Source organism: Leptopilina boulardi, unplaced genomic scaffold (assembly GCF_019393585.1).
Source record: "Leptopilina boulardi isolate dan_hultmark-lab unplaced genomic scaffold, ZJU_Lbou_2.1 LbouV2_214, whole genome shotgun sequence".
Classification (NCBI taxonomy): Eukaryota; Metazoa; Arthropoda; class Insecta; order Hymenoptera; family Figitidae; genus Leptopilina; species Leptopilina boulardi.
The window spans coordinates 5394274-5419841 of record NW_026137768.1 but is presented as its reverse complement, the minus strand read 5'-3'; the positions used below and the strand labels follow the sequence as shown (position 1 = coordinate 5419841).

Sequence of the window (25568 nt, the reverse complement as noted above, 5' to 3'; positions counted from 1 at the left end):
TAAACTAAACCAACCAATGAAAAAGGATATATTGTAACGACCCATCCCTGTTCGTTCAATAGATGGCGCAATTGTCGTTTGACAGGTGCGAATGAACTGACATTTTTAATTCCGAAACATGGGAGTGTGCGCAATTTATTTAGGCTTCTTCTAACGCCTGTTATGTTTTTCGGAGTAAACGAAAGAGAAGAAGAAGAAATTTTTCATTTTCACGGCGTACAATGGACGCCTGTGGAAGTGATAACTTGACCCCTGGACCATCTGTAACAGTGAAAGAAGAAATTAGCGATCAATTATCAACAGTGAGTGAACAAAATGTAACAATAACTGAACAACAAACAAGTTGCACCAGTGAACTCGATAATGATCAACAAATTGAATGCACAACAGAAGGTCATGGAAATGATATTCGTGCATTATTGGCAAAATGTGTTGTTTGCAACAAAACCTTTACCTCGAACGATAACCTTAAACTTTTAGAGTGCCTTCATACAATTTGTTCCGCGTGTGTCGCAGAGAAATGCAATGACCATAACACATCCGTGGATACTGAAGTTCTCTGTAAGTAGCACTTTGGTGCAACAAAAGAAAATCATTTACAATTTGCAGTTATTAAATTAAATATTTATATCTCAATTTAAAGGAAATTTGTCATATTTTCAATAATGTATGACACGTCTTTGTGAATACGATTTCATAAGAAAAAATTGATTCGAACAGCTGATTAGATCATTGATATAAAATTAATCATATACTTTGATTTTATTTACGTAATTTTGTTCAAATATACAACGTAACAAAAATTGACAATATTTGTTTTTATCTAGAGAAAACTGTAATGTAGACCATTTATTCATGGTCGAAAAAATATTACATATCATTCAAATATAAACTAGAATTTATTTACATCATTTGTAAAACACGTGAAAAGGTCAATGTTAATTAAAACTTATGCATAATTAATATATTTTAAAGCATAAAATTAGTATCTGTTTTTTTTTTTTTTTAAATTAATTTTTTCGAAGATTAATTTAAAAAAACTGGGTGAATGCGGCTTATATGAGATTTATGCCAAGTAAGATTTATTTGTAATTATGACAAATGAGATATATATGTCAAATTGAGCTTTATGGCAAATGAATTTTATGTCAAGTGGGATTTGGGGAATATTCATGCACTACGGTTTTATACATGTATATGAGATCAAATGAAAAAGGAAGGTTTACATCAACTTTCTCCAGGGAAAGCGCGGCAAGACCTTTTACGGAAGGTCACACCTTTATGTGCAAAAAAAAAATATTCCAATAGTTAAAATGTCGAATTATTTCAAAATGTTGCCAAAAAAATTTTTTTTTATCATTCTCAATACTATTATTTTTACTACTCTATATCAAAGTAAAAATCTCTTATTGTCTTAAAGAATTAGGAGACAGAGTAAATACGTATATTATTCTTTCTCATGAGTTTTAAATTTATACTCTAATCTCTCTTTATTCTTTTCTTTCAAAGAAATGGTCAATAATTCTTCGAAATTTGTTAAAATTTTGAAAATCTTTTCTGCTACAGTTTATCTGTTTTTCTACGAATCTGAAGCTTAAACAAACAATAAATATATATTCTTATTAAAAACAAATATTTAAAATATTATTTTAGAATGATAGAGATAATTATTTACTTTATATAATAGAAATAATTCAAGGACATTTTAATTAGACAAGTAAATTAAATTAAATTCTGTTTTCAGTGGAGTCGAATCATGTTGTTTGTACATCTTGCAATGTGACAAGCCATGCGGATAATTTGATAGAAAATCAATTCATCTCGAAGGTTACTCAAGAAGAATGCAATGCAGGTCCTGAAGAAGAAAATAAAGATGGAGAAGAAGAAAAACAATGCACAAGCTGTAGCGAAGATGCAAGAGCTACAAGCTATTGTATTGACTGCGAGGAGTTTATTTGTGAAAATTGCGTTATGGTAATTAAACATTTAATATCAATGATAAATATTAGGTTTTATAATTAATAATAATTATAATAAATATTCTTTTTTTCAGGCGCATCAAAGGTTAAAAATTACTAAAGATCATACAATTCAACCAAGAGGATCAATCGCTAACGATGACAGTACAAAAAAAGTTGAAAAGAAAAATGAAGGTTATTTATATTGTCTTATTCATCCTCATGAACAATTGTCGTTATTTTGTCAAACATGTGATCGACTTACCTGCCGAGATTGTCAACTTACTGATCATCGTGATCATAAATATAATTTTATTCACGAAATTGCTGCCACAACGCGTACTTCAGTTTCAACATTATTAAAAGAAGTTAGGTAAGAATTTTCAATTTTTCAATTTATATTTTAATGGAATATGAAATTCGTATTGAAATTTATATTTTAATTTTTACTTTTTCAGTTATAAAAGAGTTTTGTTAAAAAGTGCGATGAAAGTAATAGAAGACAGACAAGTTCTAATATTGGAAAAAAAGAAAAATTTAGTTCAAGATATTACAAATATGGTTGTACAGTAAGTAATAATATAATTTTTCTTCTCGAAAATAATGTACTTAATTTTTTTTTTGAATTTTAGATTAACAAATGCAATCAACGTTAGAAGTAAACAATTGGTAATGCGACTAAACGAAGTTTGCGATCAAAAACAAAATACATTAAACGAAAAGAAAACTGCCTTGGACCAATTATCAAAATTAACGGATCATTGTATTCAATTTGTCAGTTATGCATTGGACAAAGGATCCGATGTCGAGCTACTCTACAGTAAAAAGTAAATTATTCTTATTGATTACTATTATTAAATTATTATGAAGATTTTTTGATTTTTAAATTGTATTTTCAGATCAATTACAAGTCATTTGCAACGGATAAAAAGTAAACGAGCGGATATTCCAAATCCGGAAATTCCTGTGAGAATAAATCTTTCGTTAGAAAAGTTGCCAGATCTAAAAAAAGGTAAGCGTCAATGAATTAAAATTGATTGCATGAATTTCTGTTTAATGTAATTTTTTTAAAAAATTGTTTTCCCTTACAGTGCTATCATCGATAGGTGGTATTGTGGTTGATGGTAGAGTGTATCCATCAACAACTTCAGCGCCGGAGAAAGCTTCGACTCCCGTTCCGTTGCCTGAGCAACCAGCTAAACAACCAACTCCATGTCCACCTGTTCACGTAGATGCTCAACCATTACCACCTCCACCCCCTCCTCTTAATGCTGCGCAACATCCGATGAATTCGATACCTCCACACGCGAACAATATACCACCAAATTATCAACGAATGATTCATCATGTTCCACCTCAACAGCAGCAGCAGCAACAACAACAACAATTACAACCACCTCAACATCAAATACCTCAACATCAAGTACCACCTCAGCATCCATCGCAACCAACACCTCCTCAACATCCACCACAACAACTTCAAACCCACGTACCAAATCACATGCAACATTATCCATCTCACAATATGCCACCACGATCATCCCCCCAAAATCGAATGACATATAATACAAATTTCACAAATAGCATGCAACAACATCAAAATATAATGTTACCACAAAATACTGGCCTCACAGCACATCAACAACAGGTGACATCATCAACCCATCCCCATCAACAAGTACATTTCGATCAAATGAATTCAAACGCAAATCTTCGTAATCTTCTCGCCTATCGTCCACAATCACAACCACAACCAAATCCCATGCATTATCGAATGCCAGCAGGACGTTATCCAATGCCTGGACCACAACAAAGGTCAATTTTAGGCCTTCCCTATCAACCAAATGCACCACCAATGGTACGACTTCCAGCCTATAATAATGCAAATGTCAATCAACATTTAAATTATCCTCCCCATCAACAACAACAACAACAACAACAGCAGCCACAGCAGCAACAACAACAACAAGCAGCACGGTGGCATATTCCACAAAATATGAATTCCTGTCTTCCACATCCTGCTCGTCAACAATCAATGCCTTCAATGCAAGTTCCTCACAATGATAGTTATAAAATAACATTAAAAAATCCACCAGCCTATAATAATAATGAAAGATTTCCGAATATTAATCAAAATTCACATACTTCCAATCAATCGGCAAATTCACCATCATCGGGACAAACAATAAGTTCATCAATGCCAAAAACACCAAGTCCAACATTACTTGAAAAATGTGATGAAATGGAAAAGAATTTGGATAAATTTTGTCAAAAAAATATGAATGATTTAATGATGACTATTGCTAAATTAGATAGTAATGGAATTGTCGTTATACCAGAGGAACAAAAAAATCAATTGGACTCAAGTCAAGTTGATAGTTCTACTGATGAAGGTGTTCATTCTATTGGTTCGGCGAGTGTTCAAAGTTCTTTAAGTAAGTTTTCTTTTTTCTAAATTCTATCAAGTTTTGTTTATTCAATTTTAAGAATTTTTTTTTAAAGGTAAATTACACAGGCCTACAAATTTTAGACCCAGAAATCGGAATAGTCATTTTCGATGTAATTTGTCACGCTAAATCCAAAAATGACAAGGAAATTACTCTATCACGTCAGCATTTTGAGATATTTTAACCTAAAAGCGTGAAAAATGAAGTTTTTGGTAATATTTGACACTCTATAACATCGACAAAAATTTTTTTTAATCATTGGTCCAAATTTCAAAAGAAAGTATTATATTTCCCCTTTCAAAATTTTCTTGGCTTGATCTGATCCAATTTTTTTTCTCTGAGATACAGCCATTTGCGTTTTACATTGCATGAACTAAAATCCCTTTAAAAAAGAAAAATAAATTGCGAAGTACTCATGGCACTAAAAATTGTTACTCAGGGGGTTTTAAAATCGCTAATTACGAATGTGATATCAGATTCAAAAATCTGACATTTAATTCGTAATCAGCGACCCTAAAAACCCCCAAGTAATGAATGACAAGCGAATTCGGTAAATTTTTTAAAAATTGTCCGCCATATGGGATCCGACATTTTGAAATTCAAAAATCTGACGTCAGATTCGTAAGTAGCGACCTCAAAAATCCCCGAGAAATAAGTTTCAGTGATATGAGTACTTTGCAATTTATTTTTCGTTTTGAAAGGGATTTTAGTTCATGTAATGTAAAACTTAAATGGTTGTATCTCAGAGAAAAAAAATTGGATCAGATCGAACCTAGAAAATTTTGAAGGGGGAAATATAATACTTTCTTTTGAAATTTGGACCAATGATTAAAAAAAATTTTTGTCGGTTTTATAGAGTGTCAAATATTACCAAAAACTTCATTTTTCACGCTTTTCGGTTAGAATATCTCAAAATGCTGACGTGATAGAGTAATTTCCTTGTCATTTTTGGATTCAGCGTGACAAATTACATCGAAAATGACTATTCCGGTTTCTGGGTCTGACAAAATCCAAAATTTTGTAGGCCTGTGTTATTATTGTTAATGATTTTTAGAGGCCTTTTACAGTTAAGATGTTTATTTATTGTTTGACATAAAGTTGTTACAACATGTTTCGGCTATTTAGCCCTCATCAGGTAAGTCAATGCACTTTTTTTAAATAATTACAAGTATAACGAACAAATATAAGATAAATACGTGAGTAAAACAAAATCTGTAATAAATAAAAGGATTTCGATGTTATTTATTAAATTATAGGATTAAATTATTAAAATTGAAATAGAGAATTAAATTATTAAAATAGAGAATTAAATTATTAAAATTAAAAGAATAAAAGACTTACCACGTGTTTGATCACATTATTTTAATTTATTAGTTTGATTAATTTTTTTAATTTAAATAATTAAAAAAATTAAAAATTAAAAAAATTAGAAATTTTTAAAAAAATTCAAATTTAAGAATCCATGGTGAATAAATGTTTCATGGTGTTCCATGGTAATATATCTGTTATAGATTCTTAAATTTGAATTTTTTTTAAAATTTCTAATTTTTTTAATTTTTAATTTTTTTAATTATTTAAATTAAAAAAATTAATCAAACTAATAAATTAAAATAATGTGATCAAACACGTGGTAAGTCTTTTATTCTTTTAATTTTAATAATTTAATTCTCTATTTTAATAATTTAATTCTCTATTTCAATTTTAATAATTTAATCCTATAATTTAATAAATAACATCGAAATCCTTTTATTTATTACAGATTTTGTTTTACTCACGTATTTATCTTATATTTGTTCGTTATACTTGTAATTATTTAAAAAAAGTGCATTGACTTACCTGATGAGGGCTAAATAGCCGAAACATGTTGTAACAATTTTATGTCAAACAATAAATAAACATCTTAACTGTAAAAGGCCTCTAAAAATCATTAACAAATTTATAATAAAAAACAGTTTGAAAGAAATTTAACGTAAATTATTATTATTAATAATAATTAATTATTTAGGTACTGCTAAAAGTACGCCAACATCAATATCAAAAGACGATCCAAATGAAGATTGGTGTGCTGTTTGTATGGATGGAGGTGAAGCGGTTCTTTGTTGTGATAAATGTCCAAAAGTCTTCCATTTATTTTGTCACATACCTGGATTAAAAACATTTCCTGAGTAAGTTTTTCTTTGAACTTTCTTCTTTTTTTTTTTATTTAATATTTCTTTAACATATTATTGAAATTAAAAAAAACAAATTAATAAATTTTCAGTGAGAGTGAAACTTGGCAGTGTATGTTGTGTACAAATGTATTGGACTGTTCGGAAGATCCAATTGGTGAGAAACGTCCAAATTGTATGACAGCACGAGAATTAAGAATAGCGCAAAGAATTGTTCTCGAACTTTATTGTCAATATGAACAAAGTCTACCTTTTAGAGAAGTCGTTTCACCTGAGGTAATTTTAATTATTTTTTTTTATTACAATTTATCTTACAAAATAATATAAATGTCATTTTTATATTTAAAAATGTTTTGTTTTAGCAGATTCTCGAATATCATAAGATTATTAAAAAGCCAATGGCCCTGGATATCATCAGAAATAAATTGAAAACTGATAATCCCGAGCATTACACAGATTTAAGACATGTTATGGCCGACATACGATTAATGTTCAAAAACGCTTTCACCTATAATCCTGTAAGTATAACTCCATTTATCAATTACTAATTTTCTTCTTTAATTAAATTCATGTTATTTATTTATTTGTTTTCTTTAGGTTGAATCGCAAATTTATCAGGAGGCCCGTAATTTAGAAGAATTTTTCGAAAAATTATTACTAAAATGGGCGCCAAATTACGCTTATGACGATCCTTTCCTGGCGGCCGAAGGTGATGAGGATGAGGAAGTTGCCCCACCAAACAGGAAATACCGTCGCATTATCAGTGATTAAAAAGTAACAAAAAAAACAACTTATGCCTTATTTGTTTAAATTAAATTATCCATAATGATATAGAAATTTTAGATTAAAAAAAAAGAAAACAGAATTATTATCTGGATTGAAATATTTTGACTCGCTATTCAAATATTTGAACATGTTCGAAATTTATGAATTCAAATTGAAAACAAAGAAAAATTTAATCCATTTAATATATCGGATTTAATAATGTAATATTTTTCGACTTTTTACAAAAAAAATTATCGCACTTTTTCATAAAATATTTAACACACTACAATCCCATTAAAGAAAATAATAATAATTGAATGAAATTACAATTTTCGATTGACTGTTGAAAAATTGTAAAGTCGAAAAATATGAAGAATACAAAAGAAAAAAAAAAGGTGTATCAAAATAATGAAAAACAATCAATATTGTTGCTTTCATATATATTTTTTTTCTTGAAATTTTAAATGTTCACTTAAACCTTTTTAAATTATATATGCTAGATTCTGCATTATAGATTGTTTAATAGTTGAATATGTTAATTACAAATCAAATCGAATGCGATTTGTTCATTTAGAACAAATTTTGAAGGGAATACATACTTTTGGTATAGTTTTTGGGGTTTTTAATATTAAGTAGGAATAACTATGTAAAATAACAATTACGATTGTTTTAGTTGATAAAAAGTAATTGTACGTTAAGAAAAATCATTTTTCTTGTTCAAGAACAAGAATAATTAATTTGTATAATAGTTTATATATCGCATTATTTTTAAATACTTGGAATGAACTTTTTCTTCTTAACGAATTCATTTTTAAAAACCAACAACTGGTTTTTTTTTTTTTTTTTGATCAAGTGTTCTAATTCTATATTAGATTTTTAGATAAAAAATTTTTTTTTTACTATAATTGGAAATCGATTTCAATGTCTTACTAGTACTGCATATTTAAATGAAAGGAAAAAAGCAAAAACGCACTTTAATTTTACAATCTAGGAGAAATGGTAGATTAAAATATATCTTAAAATAATAAGTATATATACAATATAATCGTATCTATCTCCATGTAGATTTGTAAAAGCAAATTTTATCAAAACCAAAATTCAAAATCGTCAATGTTACATTATTTATAATTATATAAATTCTAATTAATTTTACTGATAGTTAAAATTTACCACCAGTGGATTTTGCTGTTTATTTTTCTGTGTTGAATGTTCACAAATGACGTTATTTAATTTCATCACTCAAAATAAAATCGATCTTTTAATATTAAGTTTTCTAAACTTTTTAATTAAACCCATTTTTATAAATTAAGATTATTTAAAAATTAATTAGCGATACCCAAGGAAAATAATAAAGCAATTTTAATTTTTGTTTTTTTATTTTTAAATAATAATATTACAATTAAGGGAATTAGTGTCCAATGTTTTGAAGATAATACATAATAGGAACATTTTCAACATTTAGCATGCTTTCAACTCAAGCACTTCAACACAAACTTTCCCAATAAAAATTTTATATTCAAAAAAAAAAATTAGAAAACTTTCATTTTACAAAATTTCAGCTACAAATTTTAAGAAAAAAAAAAAGCAAAAATATAATCCTTTTTTTACATTTAATTTATATTTTTATAAACAAATTTAATTATAAAAAGAAAAAACTTATAAAAACTATATATTAATTCGAATTTTGAATTCAGAACTTAAGTTTTTTGTTTCAACAATTTTATTTTTATCACATACGCAAAAAACTTTTTCTTTGTAAGAAAAAGAATTTCTAGAGCCTAAGTACAATAAAATTTATTCAGTCTTTCAAAAAATCTTAATCAGTCTCGCTCGCATGCGCACTTATGTTCCTTTTATCAATCGAAAATTTCGCTATTTTGCACTAATAAGAAGCAGCGCGGTAATATTTTTTGTTTTTGTTTCTTTTTTTTAATTTTCATATGGACGAAAGTATCATTTTTTTTTCTTTTTCTTCCTCTTCTTTCGTCAATATATAGTCAACTACAATCATAAAAATTACTTTGATTCTTTTAGATTACAATTTATACACTATTTACAATATTTTCTGCTTTGAATTTCTTTTTTATCCCCTAATTAATTAATCGTATCTCACGATTTTCAATTAGAGAATAAAATTATTTACAAACCACATAAAATTAATGACAAAAATAAACTAAAATCACAGGCTCACTCGTCTCGCTTTTGTGTGTTAATTTACTTATTATTCATATTAAAAGTTACAATAATGCTATAGATTTTATCTTGTTTTAAAGATTATTTTTTTTATGCAATTATACAGGAAGGCGGAAATTAATTTTCCACATGTAGTGAATTTTTTAAATATTATGTAATTACATAATAAACAAATTAATTTTTTAGATAAATTGTAAAAATTATCGTAAATTTTCAAGAATTTGACCATTAAAAAAAGAATTAACGCAAAAAAAAGAGAAATTTTTTTTAATAACACTAAAAAAATGTTATCATTTGTTTAAGGATTGATGCAAAAAAAAAAGTGTATAATTTACATTTGCGAAACGATCCTCTAAAATGTAAAATAAGGAGTTTATAAGCATAATACTCTCTTAACTTAATTCAAATTTTTTTTTTATATACGAACTATGTACATCTCCTTATTATTTAGAAAACGTGCGACGAATCTACTTGTAGATTCTGACTTTTAATTAGTATTATAATATATTTACACAATATCGACTTGGCGTTTTACGAACTAGAAAAATAATAATAATAATTCTTTTTTTTTAAATATAAACTAATGACTGTGAAATAATCTTTCTGAATTTTTAAATCAACTGATTTAAATTTATTGGGAAAATTAAAGTCAATAATATTAAAAAATTGTGAAGAGAAAAAAAAATTTGTGAATAGAAAAAAGAACTCCCATTATAGTTCTAAAAATTTTTGAATATTTTAATATTTCTTTATAAATTTTCCTTGGTGTAAATTTTTAAGTCTCTGATAAAATTAAAAAAAAAATTATTTATTTGCTTGTTAAATTATGAAAATTCAAAAATTATTAAAAGCAAAAAAAAATTAATAATTAATTCAATTAGTTTTCATATAGAATTTATGTAAAATAATTCGCAAATTAAAGAAATTGTAAAAAAAAAAATATGGGAGGCTATAAAAGTTTTCAGAAGAAAAAAAAAAAAAATTTCGTGAATTTTTTTGGAATATTCGATTGATTTTTGATCGTAGAATATTTATAATCAGTTAATTTATAAATCACGGCTCTTTATTCTCGAGCCGTGAGCAATTCCTAAGCAAGCTCTTGTTTGGTTTTGGTTTCGGTATAAAATTGTGTTGTGCCAGGTACATTGGTCGTTGGTTGAAAATGTCGCGAAAGAACATAGACAACGGCCTCATATGTTGACATCATTATGGCGGTATTTGGTATTTGTCTTATTAATTGTGTCGATAGTCCACGATATAATCCCCGTACGCCCTCCTCTGTGCAAACTGTATTTAAAGTTTGCCAAAAACCACGATATTTCGTTCCCTCCTCTCGTAATCTTGTCCTCGCCACCTCTGCAAACAAATTTTTTAATCTATTTAAAATATTGATTTTTTTTTTTTAAATAAAATTCACAGTCTTCAAATATTATAGAATTCAACTAAAAAATAAATTATAAATACAATTTTTTAAAAACTAAATTGAAAAATATTTATTATCAAACTTTGTTGTCCATTAAAATGTTATTAAAAAAAATAAATTATACGAAAAATATAAAATCAAGAACAAGATTGAAAATTCTGGCACAGATGAGATGAATTTCTTCTCGCGCTATGTTTAGATCAACTGTTGAAGGACAAACGATAGAAGAAAATTTTACAAAGAAAAAAAAAAAGAAGTCTATAATATTCTCTGTTGAAAGAAAAAAAAAATTTGTTGAGAACGGAAAAAAAATAAGAGATCGTAAACCACGTGAGTCAGGATGATATTCTAGAACATCAGATAAAATTTAATTTAAACGCAATTTGCTATTTGAAACATTTCAGACATATTTTATAGACACGAAGGCCTTTATAAAGCGCAAATCTTACATAATCTAAAAGTTAATTTTTGTTATTCAATAAACAAAATTTGAAAAAGTATTTCATATTTTTTTTTTATAATTACATGATTTGTTAATTACGTCAAAGAAAATTTAAATAATAAATTTAATTTAAAAATATAATTTTTTAATTACTCTAGAGTAAAATAATTACTTAAATGAAAATGAAATTGTTTATTACAAGTAAAGTAATTTACTAATGACTTGAAAAGATAATTGCATCGTAAATTTAGAAAGATGATTTATGCGCTTATTATTTGAATGCTTAAATCACTTCAAATTAAATTAATAATTTAAATAAATTAGAAAAATCATTTCATAGAAATTCGAAAAATAAACTAAAATACTAACCATGAGGATATGCGATACAGGATGCGACTGTTTTTGAAAAAGCTCCAGCGGCCATAAATTCCAAAAAGTCGCGTGACGATTTTGAATCGTCGTTTTCAGTCACCGTTGACCTGTGAGTCAGAAGCCAAGCTTTGACAGCCTCGTAGATGACGAAATGAACAACTGTCTCGCTAATTCCAAAGTAGGACGCAACGATGCCCTTGTAAAAGCCGAGGAAACCCTGTAAATGAAAAGTCAATGACTCTATTTATTCGTTTCATTGAATCATATATCAAAACAATTTTTTTACAAAATTTAAACATACATTTTTTTTTAATTTAAACGGATTAATTAATATTTATATCCTGAGAGCATATGGAACTTTTTTTTAACAAAACTAAAAATTCTTTTTATCAAATAAAACTTGCCAACATCCATCTACATCCCTAAAAGATGTTTTTTTTTCTGCACTATAAACATCTGCGTGCACAAAAAATGTTACAAAAATAATTCTGCTGGAAATATGAAATGTTTTCTTCCTCGAGAAATTCATCTCTCAATACCAGAAATTTATATTTAATTTTTAAAAAGAAATTTCCCTTTTCAAACAAAAAATCGTTGATAAAATATTTTATTTGAAATGTCTTCCATTTGGCAATGAAAGTGCCGAAGAAACATTTTCAGAAGATATAACGCACATGTTTACACAAAACATTATTTCCTTCTATTTTTAGAATAAATTCCTATTCGTAGGTCATGAGGCCAATTTTAGAAAAAAAAAAAAAATTGTAAATTCCTGTCGCAATAAGAAATCGAAGCTCTCTTTAAAAAAAAAAATCGCGTACAAATATCTAGATTGTGTGATTAAATTCGTATATATAATATAACGGATGAAATTTATTTTTTGATGAATAAACGAAGCTCTGCATCAAAACACAAAAGTTAATTAATACATACACACACACATAAACGGACATTTTTCAAAATCAATTAATATTCATGCAATTAACACGTGTAACTATATTTTTGATTTAATGAATTAAACTTTTTTTTTTAATTAAGAGAGTTTGTTTCATTAAATCAAATTGATTTCGTGGAAAATGAAAATTATACTAAATAGCAACAAAAAAAATAATTGTTAAAAAAAAGTTATATTGAAAAAAGAAAACAAATGAGATGAGAACAATATTATACAGTCGAACTTCGATAATTTGAACTTCAATATATATTTTTTTTTTATTCCTGTATACGATATTTTGTATTTTCGAATTTTCTCTAACTATTTTGGTAATTCGTTAATTATCGAGGTTTAATTGTATATGTGAATTTATTATTTTCATTTTTTTTAGTGAAGCTTTGCAGGAATCTCTGAAATTAAAAATAAATTGGATTATTATTTTTGTTGAAATCGGTTTGCCAGTGCATCATCGAAAGTCTAATTAATTCCTTACCGATTTTCGATATATCCTCTGGACACATTCTAGGGCACTGGCTCGATTTGAATGATGATCTAGTTGAAGTCTCGTTTTAACAAACCAAATGGGGTTCGTCGTTGTACACGCCACAAAACCTGTAACATCAATGTCCTATCAATATGCGACAGAAAATTCACTCAAATAGGACAATTTCACTTCGGTCTTGAGCAGAGCTTGATTTTAAATTAATTTTGTAAAAAAGAATAATAAACAGACTAAAGCAATAAAAAAAAATAATACACTCCAAGTACCTGAAATTAATTACAATAAATAAAAAAAGAAGAAATACGAAAATTTTAATTTCAAAAATTAAATAGTTAAATAAATGAATTAAGATATTATCATTTTATGAAATTGATTTAAAATCAATTTTTGTCATTACTAATTAGAAATTATCAATAAATTTAATTATTTCTAAGCTAATGAAATTAGAATTTCTTTACAAAAAAAAAAATGCATTTCAGAGAAAAAAAAATCCTGACTTCGGTTCTTTTTTTTAAATGCACGAACGCGACGCAGATAAGGAATTTTAATTAATGACCCCCAGTGATTTTTATCAATACGAATCGATTTACCAGAAGCGAACGATTATTTTTATCTGAATTAATAACTTTTTGATGATATCAATGTTGATGATTTATTCGAAATGATTGTAATATTACTAAAAATTAATTTTTTATCGATTATGAATATTAATAATCTTTCTCGCAATATTTTTTATCTTGTTAGAATTGAAAAATTCGGAAATTAATTATTTGAAACTTTCAATGTAAAATCAAAAGTATATTGAAACTATGAATAATTGAAATAAACGAAAATTTTTTTGAGGGGAAATCTTATTAAAAATGTAAAATATATAAATAAAATTCAATTTCATTTCGGAAATGATTGAAAAATTTTTTTTTCTTTAAATTCGCAAATTTTCTTTGATTTTGTCTAAATATGGTTTTAGATTGAATTTTTTTTTTTTATCTTGAGCATAATAAAAGCTCGTGAAATGACGTAGTGTGTTGTATTCGTTGGACCCGTTGACCCAGTTTTATAGGAAGACTTGCAGGGCAATGCCCCATCTGTTTCTACCTGGCAATGTGTATTTGCAATAAGTGACACTATGTGTAAGTGTGCTCACGAACAGAACAAACTATTTACAACATCATCATCATCATCTTATACTTGTCTTGTGTGTTACTTAACGCTTCATTTATTCTATGCTTTAAAGCTCTCAATGTGAGATGACAAAATTTCCATTTTTTCATCGTCAACAATCATAATTATAAAATTAAATAAAAAGAGAAAAATTCTAAATATTTTTCCTTATTCATTGATTATCACACAATTTTGCCCACGACCTATTCCAATATTATTTCATTAAATATAACATAGTCACGTGTGTCAATATTATTTCGTAATTCGTCAACTTTGCTCATAATTTTTCCTTCCCTTTTTTTTTTTTTTTTGAATTTAAAAAAATAATTCTAAACATTGTGGAAAAATCAGTCCCAGATAATTTAATTTTTAATCCTTTTAAAACTAAATCCTATTTTAAAATCAATATTCAATATCGAAAATCGAAAGCTGTTTATAAGACGAAGCGTAAAAAAAATAGATTATTATTGTCACGTGCATATTAGAGAAAAAAGAGTGGCGCTTACTTAAGCAGAAAATACACATTTGTTATTGCGTTTTCTCTTTTCTTTCGTACATATTTGTTATAAAAATATCGATTAAAATTTTTAAATCATGTCAAATAATTCAATTTAATTTTTTTCTTTTTAATTAGAAATATTAATTTATTATTAAAATGAATTTTTTAATTTAATTTTTTTTTTTTAAATAAAAAAGAAAAAACAGTTTAAAATTTCGTCAATGTAATCAAATATATTGATCTCTTTATTTTTTTTCTTTCCTTAAGATATTTTCTCTATGACTTTTATAAACTGGGTCAAACCCTTGTGCGCAGTCAATAAATGGTTCTTGATAAAGTTCATGAAAAGCAATTTTTGATTTTTTGTTTTGCGGGTTTCAAAAGTTAATTAAACGCTAAATTACTTTCTTGAAAGCAAATATATATATATAATATTCAAGAGGATGTCAAAATTAATTATTGACAACGAGTGAATAATAAATTGACTCTCATTGATCACGTGCAGCATACAAGTATGCAATATTTATAAATTTAAAAAACTATCAATAGAAAATAAAAATTCCTCGATAAAGAGATTATTTTTCAATGTAGACGTGCAAAATGTTTATATAAATCACAAAAAAAAAAATAAAATGTTTAATGATAATTTGAAAAAATTATTCTCTCGGAAATTTTGCTTACGTGACGTTAGTCTCGTGTTAGAATCGTGATAATAATTTATTATTGTTCTTGTTAATTTTTAGATATTTGATAATTATAAATCTATATTAATACAGATTTATCATTAATAGATTAATAATTAATTTAATTAATTGTTTGATTAATTTATTTTAATTAGTTTTAAACTATAATTTTAAAAAAGAAACTTCTAATTTTAAATAAATTAGAAATTTATTTTTTGCATTAAAATCAGTTTATTTTAGTGTCACTTGTATTATAAGGATTTTAAAAATTAACGAATATTGACAAAAATTTACCTCTGAATAATAAAATAACAAGAATCCTGAAATAAAATGTTGAATCTTTAACATTCGAATTTCTGTAATTAATTTTCTTCTCGAGATTTTGTGACAAAAATAGACTACCAAATTGACCCATTATAGAAAATTAAAATGACCGTGAGATTTCTTTTTTTAAATTTAAGATAAAAACATATTCTGTTTTAATTTTGGATAATGGAAAAAATTGTAATATTTTTCTCAATTCTAAAAATATACAATATTTTACGAATATTTTTTTTTTGTTTTATTGCTGTTAAAGATAGTTAATTAGTGAAAAATTAAAGAAAGTCGAGTTCCAAGTTACTTTTATTCGCGAGGACATTTTTTTTTATATATAAATTGCTCAAAAGCTTTAAAGCTTCAAGAGAACAAATATTACAGGGAATTTCACGACCTACGTTGACACTAATTGTCAAGGACAATATCGGTATTTTCGCTTACATAGCTAATCTAAAAATAGTGAAGAGCAATTGAAATGATCACACACGCAGGCTCATTATATACTTTTGAAGAAAAACAAAAAAAAAAATATAGAAAAATAAAGCACAAAAGTGCCGGAAATTGACGATAAAAAAAAATTTCAAATTACAGAAATAGTTATTGTCAATCAGTGATTATAAAGATAAGGGAAAAAATATATAGATGAAAAGATGTTAAAAGAAGATTCATTGTATATACAAAAGAAATAATCAGCACGTGCGATTCCTGACTCGAGGCACGTATACCAAAGCACCTGTTTTTGTTTCTTTATGTATACGCCTCTCTATAAAGATTGTTTACGAAATTTAATTGAAAGTAGAACTGTTATATGGCCAAATGTTAAATGCGACTTTAAGACAATGATTTCTATAATTGTATCGCACGATCCCAATGAGGTAATGATCTTTTATCATCGCTAATTAATCATCAATTATTTCTGGTCACAACTGAGATCATCAAACCTTCTCGTTTTCTTTCTGGTCTCAATTTCTAAATATCATTTTTACAACCTGAAATCATATTCTCATTATTATAATTGTTTCATTAAAAAATTAAAGAAAAAAAAATTATTTTAACACATTTTTAAAAATAGTAATAATAAAATTAATTTAATAATAGTTATCATAATGTAATTAGAAAATATTTTAGCTTAAAAAAATATTAAACTTAGTTATAAGATGCTGAACCGACAAATGACTAACATTTTGATTTCCGGTAATTCATGTTGATTGCTTCAATGAATTACAAACGACTGGGATACTATTAATAGTAAATGCCGCGTATATTTTCCGATATGATCGTTCACTCTTAAGAGGTGCAATGTACGTATTTACTATTCCCGCAATTTATTTCAAGGACAATAATGAAAATGAAACGTTCATGTATGTGTGTCAACAATGTTTATAGTCATTTATTTTTCAAACCAAAGTTGCATGCAAAAGTTAAAAAAAAAAAAAAAAAAAAAGAACAACAACAACTTCATTTCCAATTCTGAAAAAAATTACCGGTTATTTTGTAATTACAAATGTTTTTATGATTTTTTTTTATAAATAAATAAAAATTTAGTTTTTTTTTTTAATAAAAATTTCGAATTTTCTGTATTATTTGGAGGAATTGATTTTTTAGATTAGATTGGAAAAACAAATAAATTGTCATCAAATATCGCGTTGTGGATAAATAACGAAAATGAAAAATTGATTTCTCTGTATACAATATATAATCCTCCCATCCACCCCCTTGAGTTCACTGCCTACGTGACTGTGAACACGTGGTTCTCCTCAGGTTTGCAATTTATTTGTGAGAGCAAAGACCTGAAATTGTGTTCAATGGTATGAGATTTTTAATGAACAAGGCTGTGTTCCCTTTTCGAGAATAATAATTCGAAAGTTAAAAACAATAATCATTGTTGCTCGTAAAAAAACAAAGATATTTAATTTTCGAAAATTTTCATTCACGTAAACAATCATTAAATACGCAATGTTTTCGAACTATTTGTGTGTTTTTTTTTTTATTCAAAACTAAAATGATTTAATCTTAGAAGCAAATAGTTATGCAAAAAGGTCATAGTTGTCATGAATGCAATGTTGTTTTGCACTTGCCGCGTAATTGCATCAAAAATAAATTAAGTATCATCAACGTATATATATATACCATTATGCGAGAGACAGAAAATGAATTTTTAACTCAACAATTACATTTTGATAAGCAAGTCATACAGTTCGAAAAAGAATTATTTATAATCAGGTCGCTCACACGCAATTTTTATTAATTATATATAATTAATTTTAGAATTTCTTTTCCTTCCTACAAAATAAAAATTGTAATTTTCTTCTTTTTATAATTACTAGATTAAAATAAATAGAAAAAATTATAATTTTTAATAGAAAATTAGATCTAATCGTATATAATTTTGATGTAGAGATTTTTTTCATACTTTACATTTAAAAAAAAAAAAAAAGATATAAATAGTTTCTCGTTGACTGTATTTGATAAGTTAAACGATAATTGTTGTGTGAGTGTAATTTTCTCATTCTGACAATATATACATGCAAATGAAACACATACACTGATAAATTATGTAGGCATGTAGGTAATATGTACATTAACGAATGATTGAGCTCGCGTTGCACAAGTTGTAAACAGATGAGCATGACCCGACAAATGTCTCTCTCCCCTGCAGAGAAATCTTTGTCGAGCCCATTGTCTGAGTTCAAGTTGGACTTAGTTTTTAATTCAATGATATAAAAATTATTATCAATCATATATATATATATATATACATTTATTGTATTGTACATGTGTGAAAAATGTCTTTGCTCGAATTAATATTCATTTATTCATTCAGGAATTATTTAAAACAACATTTTTATAATGTAATACATTATCACAAATTGATTATTTACTTATTTATTATCACTACGATATTTTATCATTATTATCAAATAATAATAGTAATAATAATTTGCAATTATGTATATATTTAAAAAAAAAGGTTTTTTCAAATTTCATCTGCTATTTTTGATTGTTTACCATTAATTTGTATTATTATTTAAAGAAATGTAATTAAAATTTTTTTTTGAAGTAAAAATAAAGTAAAGACAATTTTTAAATCGCCTCGAGGAAAAATTTGTCAAATAAATGTTAATAAACTCTAAAAGAATGTAGAAGTTGCGCAATACATCTACTATTTTCAATGATCATTGCGTAATTGGAGATGCTATGAATTTATCAACGAGATGGAAATGTACGAGAAAAAAAAATTGTACTATCCATTCACTCAAAGTTTGAATGACAAAATAATTATAATAATAGTTAATTTTATTTTTGCAAATAATTTTCCTAAATTCAATTTTAATTTCAATGAATATCATTTTTTTTTTTTTATTAATTAATTCGTAGTTAATTATTTTTTTTTGTATATACTTTTTTTATATTTTATTATTATTTTTTTTCCGTTTAATAAAATATTTAAAATTCACTATATAGATTAAATATTAAAAATTCGATTAAAATTAAATTTAGTATGAAATTAAATTTCAAATTTTCTATTACGCCTTTTCAAATGTAATTCTCAACTATTTTCAATTGATAATGACATATCAATAGATTTATAATTAAATTCTCAAGTGTGTCTATAGTGAAGAGTATTTTATCAGCTTTTGTATATGTAAAAGATCAGAGGGCATGAGAAATCGTAATAAGTGTCTATATATTATATATGTATAATTCAACGTCTCTAACAAGCCCTTTTGATAAAAATAAATCTATGACGCGCATTGACAGTTATTATCACCATGATTCGCGTAATTCGATTACAAAAACTAATGACAATAGATTTATAATTATTATTGCTCTAGATATATTAACATTAACGCGTAATGCAAAAGTTAAAAAAATCTTTTAAATTAGCGAAAATTTCTATTCTTAAATTAAAAATTCTTTTTTAAATTTTGTTTTTTCCACACGAAGATGTTGACAATGTTTCTAAGTACTTTAATGAATAAATTCAATTTTATAAATGGAAGGATATTATAAGTTTTTCCTTGAGAGAATGCGTCTCTCATTAATAATATTAAAAAATAACATAAAAAAATTGTTAAGAAAAATTTTTTATACTAACCGGCACAAGATGCGGAACAAACGTGAACAACTGGACTGTCAGGAGGTAGACAAGAATTAAAGAAGCCCTTGCTTTGTGAATATGTGCAGAAATAAATCGCCCTTGAGGGCGCAACACCGACGAGATTTGGTCCTAATCCCTTAAATAAGGCCCGATATCCTTCGTTGTCGATGATATATTTTATACAGTGAATAAAATTCGGAGTATGTGAATGTGGAGTACCGCCCGATGTTCCATAATGAGACAAGACCATTGAGTACCTGACAAAAAAAGAAAAAAAGACTTCAAAATTTTTTTAAATTAAATTCACAATTAAAAATTTTCTAAATAAAATTCAAGTAAATAAAAATTTTTCGAGATCAGAAATTAATAAATAAAAAAAAAAATACCTTGGATTTTCACCAGTACATAATCGTCTTTGAGGCGGATTTGGAAAGGTTTTACATGTGACATGACCGGAAATAAATTCCTTGTTTCCAGGGGGGTAGAAACCAGAGGTAGAAGATTGCAATCGTGTTTTAACAACTTCAAGAGGACAAGTCGCAATAGCACCAACTGTTCCAGCCACTCTGTGACAAATTTAAATTTATCTCATCAATATTGTCATATAATTAAAATTTTATTTTTTTTTTTTCTATTTTACGCTCTTAACTTTTTACTCAAAAAAAAAATTAAATTGACAAAGAAAAACAACAAAATAAGTTAATTGGCAAATGTGTTTTTTTTTTGCTCCAATTAGAGGCTCATATATAATTTTTGTAAAATCGATCCACGTGAGATATATATTTGAGTCGAGAGATTGAAAGAGAAGGTAAGACCGGTTACATATACAGGTGTACAAAAATTCCGCATATGTCTTTATATACAATCATTGAACTTACACTTTTACATCGAACCGGCTAGAATTCATCGCATGTATATATACTTCTAAATATAGCTCAGGAAGTCTCTGACTGTAGTATACTCTCTGTCGAGTCGGCATACTGCCACTTCAAAACACAAACAACGTATAGTATGTTGTTGTTTACCGGCTCTTTAAAAAAAACGCATCTAATTCTTAAAATTTCATAATTTACCTGTCAAATTTAACAAATTTATTCCTCCAAGTAACAAATTTAATATCAAAATTAACAAAAACAAATTTTTACAATAGAATACTGCGCATAAAAAGAAATCACAAAATATTTAAAATGTTTTCTTATTTTACAAAAAGTAAAATAAATTAATTAATTTCGAGATAAAATTAAATTTCGACTATTTCAAACCAAATATTATTAACTAATAATAATCAGAAATTACAAATTATAGTTTCTAAAATGAGTCTAGATAAGAAACTTAAAAATATGTTGCGTATTTTTTTTTTCATATCGAATAGAATTACTCATCAAGAATATCGTAAATTGTTTTTACATTATTAATAAATTTTTTTTTTTTTGCAATTTCCCTCAGTATTATAATTATCTTTTGAAATTTTTGTCTATTAAAAGTGTTTTTTTCCATCATCTAAATGACAACAACTTCTTGAATTTTTAATACATATAAAAAGGAATTTCTTTTTTCAAATATAATTAAATTTCCAAAATCAAATTCTATTTGACTTTTAATCAAAATTAGGTCACTGCACTTTTATCATGTGATGTAACCAAATAATGATCAGATGATGATTATACTTTAACGCAAGAGGCAAAAATAACAAAATTATTTTATATGAATTTTGGCAAAAAAAAAAAGCGTAGAAAAATAGAAATTTTGATTGAAAATCGATGTTTAGAAATGACCACGTTGTAAAAACTAAAAAAAAATTGTAATATTTTCGACACTGCGCAATAGAATCTGTGTCGCACATTACGTTATAAGTATTGGCCTAGGTCTTGGATTCTAATGTCTATAGACAGATTGATTTAATTTTGTTTTTCAACTAAACTTTCATATAAATCAAAAAAAAAATAAGCAGCGCAAAATTATGCGAACTTATTTTACGAATGTCAAAATCTAAAGACAAATTATAAAACATTAACAATGAGACGATCTGACTATATTTCTCACTTATCATTGTTTACCTCTTTTTTAAATTTTCTTATCAATTTTCAGTAATAGATTACTAAATATTAAATAAATGTCAGCAAAACGTAGAGAAAGTCCATGGAAAGATGGAGGGTTTGAAAATCAATGGAATTTCAAGATTAAAAAGAAAACCGGTTACTTGGAAGGACTATTTTTCAAGACAAAATTTCTAATGTTGAAAAACAATAGTATCGTCATGTTTCAAAATCAAATATGATTATTTATAATTAAATGTGACCCACCCTCCGGCAACAAGGTGTATTACAGTGTCGCGCTGCGACATTATTTGATGACAAAATAATAGTTTATTCCGCTATCACTCCGGTCTTCTTTTTTGTATTCACTGTTACAGTTTAACTCCCAAAACTAAAACACACTATTTCACTATAGGTAAACAAATCCATAAGAAAGACCGTCAATCACGTAACAAATCAAGTTTATTTTCAATGATTTTGTTTTTTTGTCTTGCGGTATTTTTTTTTTTTTTTTATCGGCACACACTACAAATAATTCTTCACCGGGAAAACACAACCATCACGTATTGTCGCCTTTAAATAACTGAAAACATTAACGTTTTGCGGAGCTTAACCTGCGCCAGCGGAAAAATAAACTTTAACCAATGAGCAAGCAATGAAGAGAGAGAAATTGCGCGCGAACTATAGTTTAATTTTCAACCGTAGTAAACAAAAGCGCTGTTAGGCGCGAAATTTCAAATTTCACTTTTTAAAAAACTATTACTATTCTTAATTAAGGGAAAAATGAAATATAATTTAAATCGATTGTAAATAAAATAAAGAGAAAATTTATTTAGTTTAAATAATATATATTTTAAAATGTGCAGTTTACAAATATGGTTCTCTTTTTTTTTTGCAAAATAAATAAAAAACTTTTATAAATTATCATAGCTTATGATTAGTAGTTGCGATGACTAAAAATTCCAGTATAAAAAAACGACGACATAAAGCACTAATAAGGCACCTTGTTAGAAGTGTCAATTTTCTTAAAAATGTAAGTTTTGAAATTTTCAAAATTACATGTACAGAAAAATACTGTAGTTAAAAAAATACTGAATACTTCTTTGTTTAGTCTACTTTTTTGCATAGAATATTCTGAATTTTTTATATTAAAATAAATAAACTTTAAACATAACTTATTATAATTATAAATTTTTAGTAACGAGAACTCAAAAAATAGTTGCAAAATCATGTCAAAAGCATAAAAAAAAACTTAAAGCTTGAAAATAAAGAAGAAAATAATTAGAAATAAAGAAAAAGAAATTTAAAAAAAGAAAAAATAAATTAGAACTTGGAAGAGAAAAAAAATTAAATCTCTTTTTTTGTTATTTAAGCGATATCTTCTTCTTTTTGCTTCTCGACAGCAAGATGCATTGCTCTTAAGAAACGAGGAACTGGACATTTCGTCGAATGTGTATAAAGTGCATGAGCCAAAAATGGAATTTTTCTCAAAACTCGTCCACTCATTCCCACACTTTGTTTACTTAATTCCAATAATTTTAAACTGTGTCTCGTTTCACTGTTTTCTTCATAACCAAATTTTTTCAAATATGCAATGTCACATAAAACTTCTGACTCTATGAATCCAGTCTTAAATAATAAAAATTAAATTAAATTTTTTTTTGTACTTTAATAATAATAATTTTTATTATAATTAATTGACTTACCCTCATTAATTCTTTAATGCAAGAATGATAAATTTTGTAAATTGCCTGCTCACTGGGAAGTCCAATAAATTGTTTAAGATCAGCACGATCAATGAACGCCAAATCAATTGCTTCAGTCACATTACTTGTCGTGAGTATTATAACATTTGAATATTTTTTTATTTGATCCAGTTGTGTTAATAATGCATTTACAACTCGAATCGCATCACTTGGTTCAGTTCCATTTGTACATGATTTACGCACGTGAGCAAGAGATTCGATTTCATCGATCAACACACAAACGAGAGCTTTTGGATCTTCTAAAAGACTTTTTACCTCATCGAAAAGTTTCATTACAAGCTTACCACTCTGTTAACAGAAAAAAAATTGTTTTCTTTTGTAAATTATTTTTTAAAGAAAAAAAAATTAGACGAAAAGAAAAATAACCTCTGAAAACCATTTGGAAAATAAACTATGACTATTTATTTCAATAAGTTCGCCACGAGTGTAATAATTTCCAAGACGAATTGATGCTTTTTGTGCGAGAGCTTTACACAAACTTGTCTTTCCTGTTCCAGGTGGTCCATGAAGAAGTATCACTTTATTCCAACTTATTATATTTGGATCGACTTTTCGATCCGAAAACAACATTGTCGTCTCCACAAAGTGCAAAAGCTGTAATTTATTTTGTTTTAATTATATTTAAATAAATCTTTTTGAAAATTTTATTTTACAATAAGAAATCACTTACATGCTCTTTAATATCGGATTCGTAAATAAGATTTTCCCATAGACCGTGAAATTCCACTGATGGAAGAATCCAATGAGATGCAGCAGCCATCTCGTCAGATTCACTTTGAATTGTTTCAGTTGCTGCACATTCTTCAGTTAATTGATAAACATAAACTTTCATATTACTGCTATGAATTTTCATGTGCATTCTCTGTAAAGAAACATATTTTTTTTTATTTTATTCTAATATTTAAAAATTTTTTTATTAATTAAAAAAATTTATTTATTCATAAAATTTTGCCTCTACTGTTTTGAAAAACAATATTTATAAAATTAAATTACCTCAGGATTGGTACTAGAACAAATTACTGATTGAACATGATCTTTAACAATATCCTTGGAGAATTTTTCCCCAGGTATCGGCACATTTAAAGTAACTTCATCCAAAGAACTCAATTCGGCTCTCACTATCTCTTCTATGTCATTTCGAGATAACATACTGTAATATTAAAAAATTCATTTTTAATAATACATGTTTCTAACCTCCATGGTAAATTTATGAAATTTTAAAATTGCACAATAAAAACAAGAGAATTTAACAAAAAATCTCTTTGTCTTGTATTTTAATTAGTCGTAATATTTAGTAAATTAATTCAAAGTAAGAAATCACTTGAATAATTCAATGAAAAACAGTTAAATTTTATAATTAAAAACACGCGGCGTGATAACAAAGGCAAAGTAGCCGACAAAGCATTTAAACAAAATAAATGAATATTTACCTTTCATCATTCTGACAGATTTCCACGTGAATTATATCATGCATATCCATTTTAAGTTTTGAAATTCAAATTGAATTTAAAACGTTAAATAATTAATAAATATCAAAAAATAATATAATAATCACACTCAACAATGTGGTAAACAGACTTTTTTATTTAAACGACTGATTTCACTGGTCAAATTTAAGGTACATTTACAATGAAATCTATTATCCTTAAGAGGTATTTACAAATAAATATAAATCTTTGTTTTAGGGGAATAAAACAAAGAAATTAATACAAAGGTAATTAATTAAGAAAATTTTTAATTAATTTACATAATTTTAATATTTTTATATAAATTTCTATCTTTTTTCTTTGAAAATTTTG

The 25568-nt window shown here is 26.3% G+C and overlaps 3 protein-coding genes across 6 annotated transcripts; 1 reads left to right on the top strand and 2 right to left on the bottom strand.

The window, feature by feature from the left end:
- The first annotated feature begins 18 nt into the window (after positions 1 to 18).
- Positions 19 to 9332, top strand: LOC127279286 (E3 ubiquitin-protein ligase TRIM33-like). 2 transcript variants are annotated; one of them, XM_051301551.1, is made up of 11 exons: positions 19 to 561; positions 1745 to 1974; positions 2054 to 2331; positions 2417 to 2527; positions 2591 to 2785; positions 2858 to 2970; positions 3050 to 4393; positions 6411 to 6570; positions 6666 to 6849; positions 6939 to 7091; positions 7171 to 9332. In XM_051301551.1, the coding sequence occupies exons 1-11, from the start codon at positions 222 to 224 to the stop codon at positions 7342 to 7344; spliced, it is 3282 nt and encodes a 1093-aa protein (XP_051157508.1). In that variant the 5' UTR covers positions 19 to 221; the 3' UTR covers positions 7345 to 9332. The 2 variants fall into 2 exon arrangements, with proteins under 2 accessions (XP_051157508.1, XP_051157507.1); XM_051301550.1 differs by having other exon boundaries at positions 6936 to 7091.
- LOC127279296 (mitochondrial carrier protein Rim2) lies at positions 9113 to 22623 on the bottom strand. 3 transcript variants are annotated; one of them, XM_051301575.1, is made up of 7 exons: positions 22271 to 22620; positions 20846 to 20997; positions 20354 to 20533; positions 19965 to 20224; positions 13196 to 13314; positions 11766 to 11985; positions 9113 to 10887 (listed from the first exon to the last, which is right to left on the bottom strand). In XM_051301575.1, exons 2-7 carry the CDS (start codon positions 20944 to 20946, stop codon positions 10619 to 10621), a joined length of 1149 nt encoding a protein of 382 aa, XP_051157532.1. In that variant the 5' UTR covers positions 20947 to 20997; positions 22271 to 22620; the 3' UTR covers positions 9113 to 10618. The 3 variants fall into 3 exon arrangements, with proteins under 3 accessions (XP_051157532.1, XP_051157533.1, XP_051157534.1); XM_051301577.1 differs by having other exon boundaries at positions 10772 to 10907; positions 22271 to 22623; XM_051301576.1 differs by lacking the exon at positions 20846 to 20997 and having other exon boundaries at positions 22271 to 22619.
- A 207-nt stretch (positions 22624 to 22830) lies between these two features.
- LOC127279283 (pachytene checkpoint protein 2 homolog) lies at positions 22831 to 25385 on the bottom strand. The gene is made up of 6 exons (XM_051301547.1): positions 25200 to 25385; positions 24763 to 24919; positions 24440 to 24631; positions 24136 to 24363; positions 23710 to 24057; positions 22831 to 23632 (listed from the first exon to the last, which is right to left on the bottom strand). The coding sequence occupies exons 1-6, from the start codon at positions 25247 to 25249 to the stop codon at positions 23372 to 23374; spliced, it is 1236 nt and encodes a 411-aa protein (XP_051157504.1). The 5' UTR covers positions 25250 to 25385; the 3' UTR covers positions 22831 to 23371.
- Positions 25386 to 25568: the final 183 nt, after the last annotated feature.

Coding starts and splice junctions, on each gene's coding strand:
- LOC127279296 (XM_051301575.1), bottom strand. CDS start 20,946: ATGCCGACTCGACAGAGAGTATACTACAGTCAGAGACTTCCTGAGCTA. Junction 11,986..13,195: donor AGAGGATATATCGAAAATCG/GTAAGGAATTAA, acceptor TTTCATTTACAG/GGTTTCCTCGGCTTTTACAA. Junction 10,888..11,765: donor CTGTATCGCATATCCTCATG/GTTAGTATTTTA, acceptor ATTTGTTTGCAG/AGGTGGCGAGGACAAGATTA.
- LOC127279286 (XM_051301550.1), top strand. CDS start 222: ATGGACGCCTGTGGAAGTGATAACTTGACCCCTGGACCATCTGTAACA. Junction 562..1,744: donor CGTGGATACTGAAGTTCTCT/GTAAGTAGCACT, acceptor TTCTGTTTTCAG/TGGAGTCGAATCATGTTGTT. Junction 2,786..2,857: donor GAGCTACTCTACAGTAAAAA/GTAAATTATTCT, acceptor TTGTATTTTCAG/ATCAATTACAAGTCATTTGC.
- LOC127279283 (XM_051301547.1), bottom strand. CDS start 25,249: ATGGATATGCATGATATAATTCACGTGGAAATCTGTCAGAATGATGAA. Junction 24,632..24,762: donor GTTCTAGTACCAATCCTGAG/GTAATTTAATTT, acceptor GTTTCTTTACAG/AGAATGCACATGAAAATTCA. Junction 23,633..23,709: donor GCATTAAAGAATTAATGAGG/GTAAGTCAATTA, acceptor TTATTATTTAAG/ACTGGATTCATAGAGTCAGA.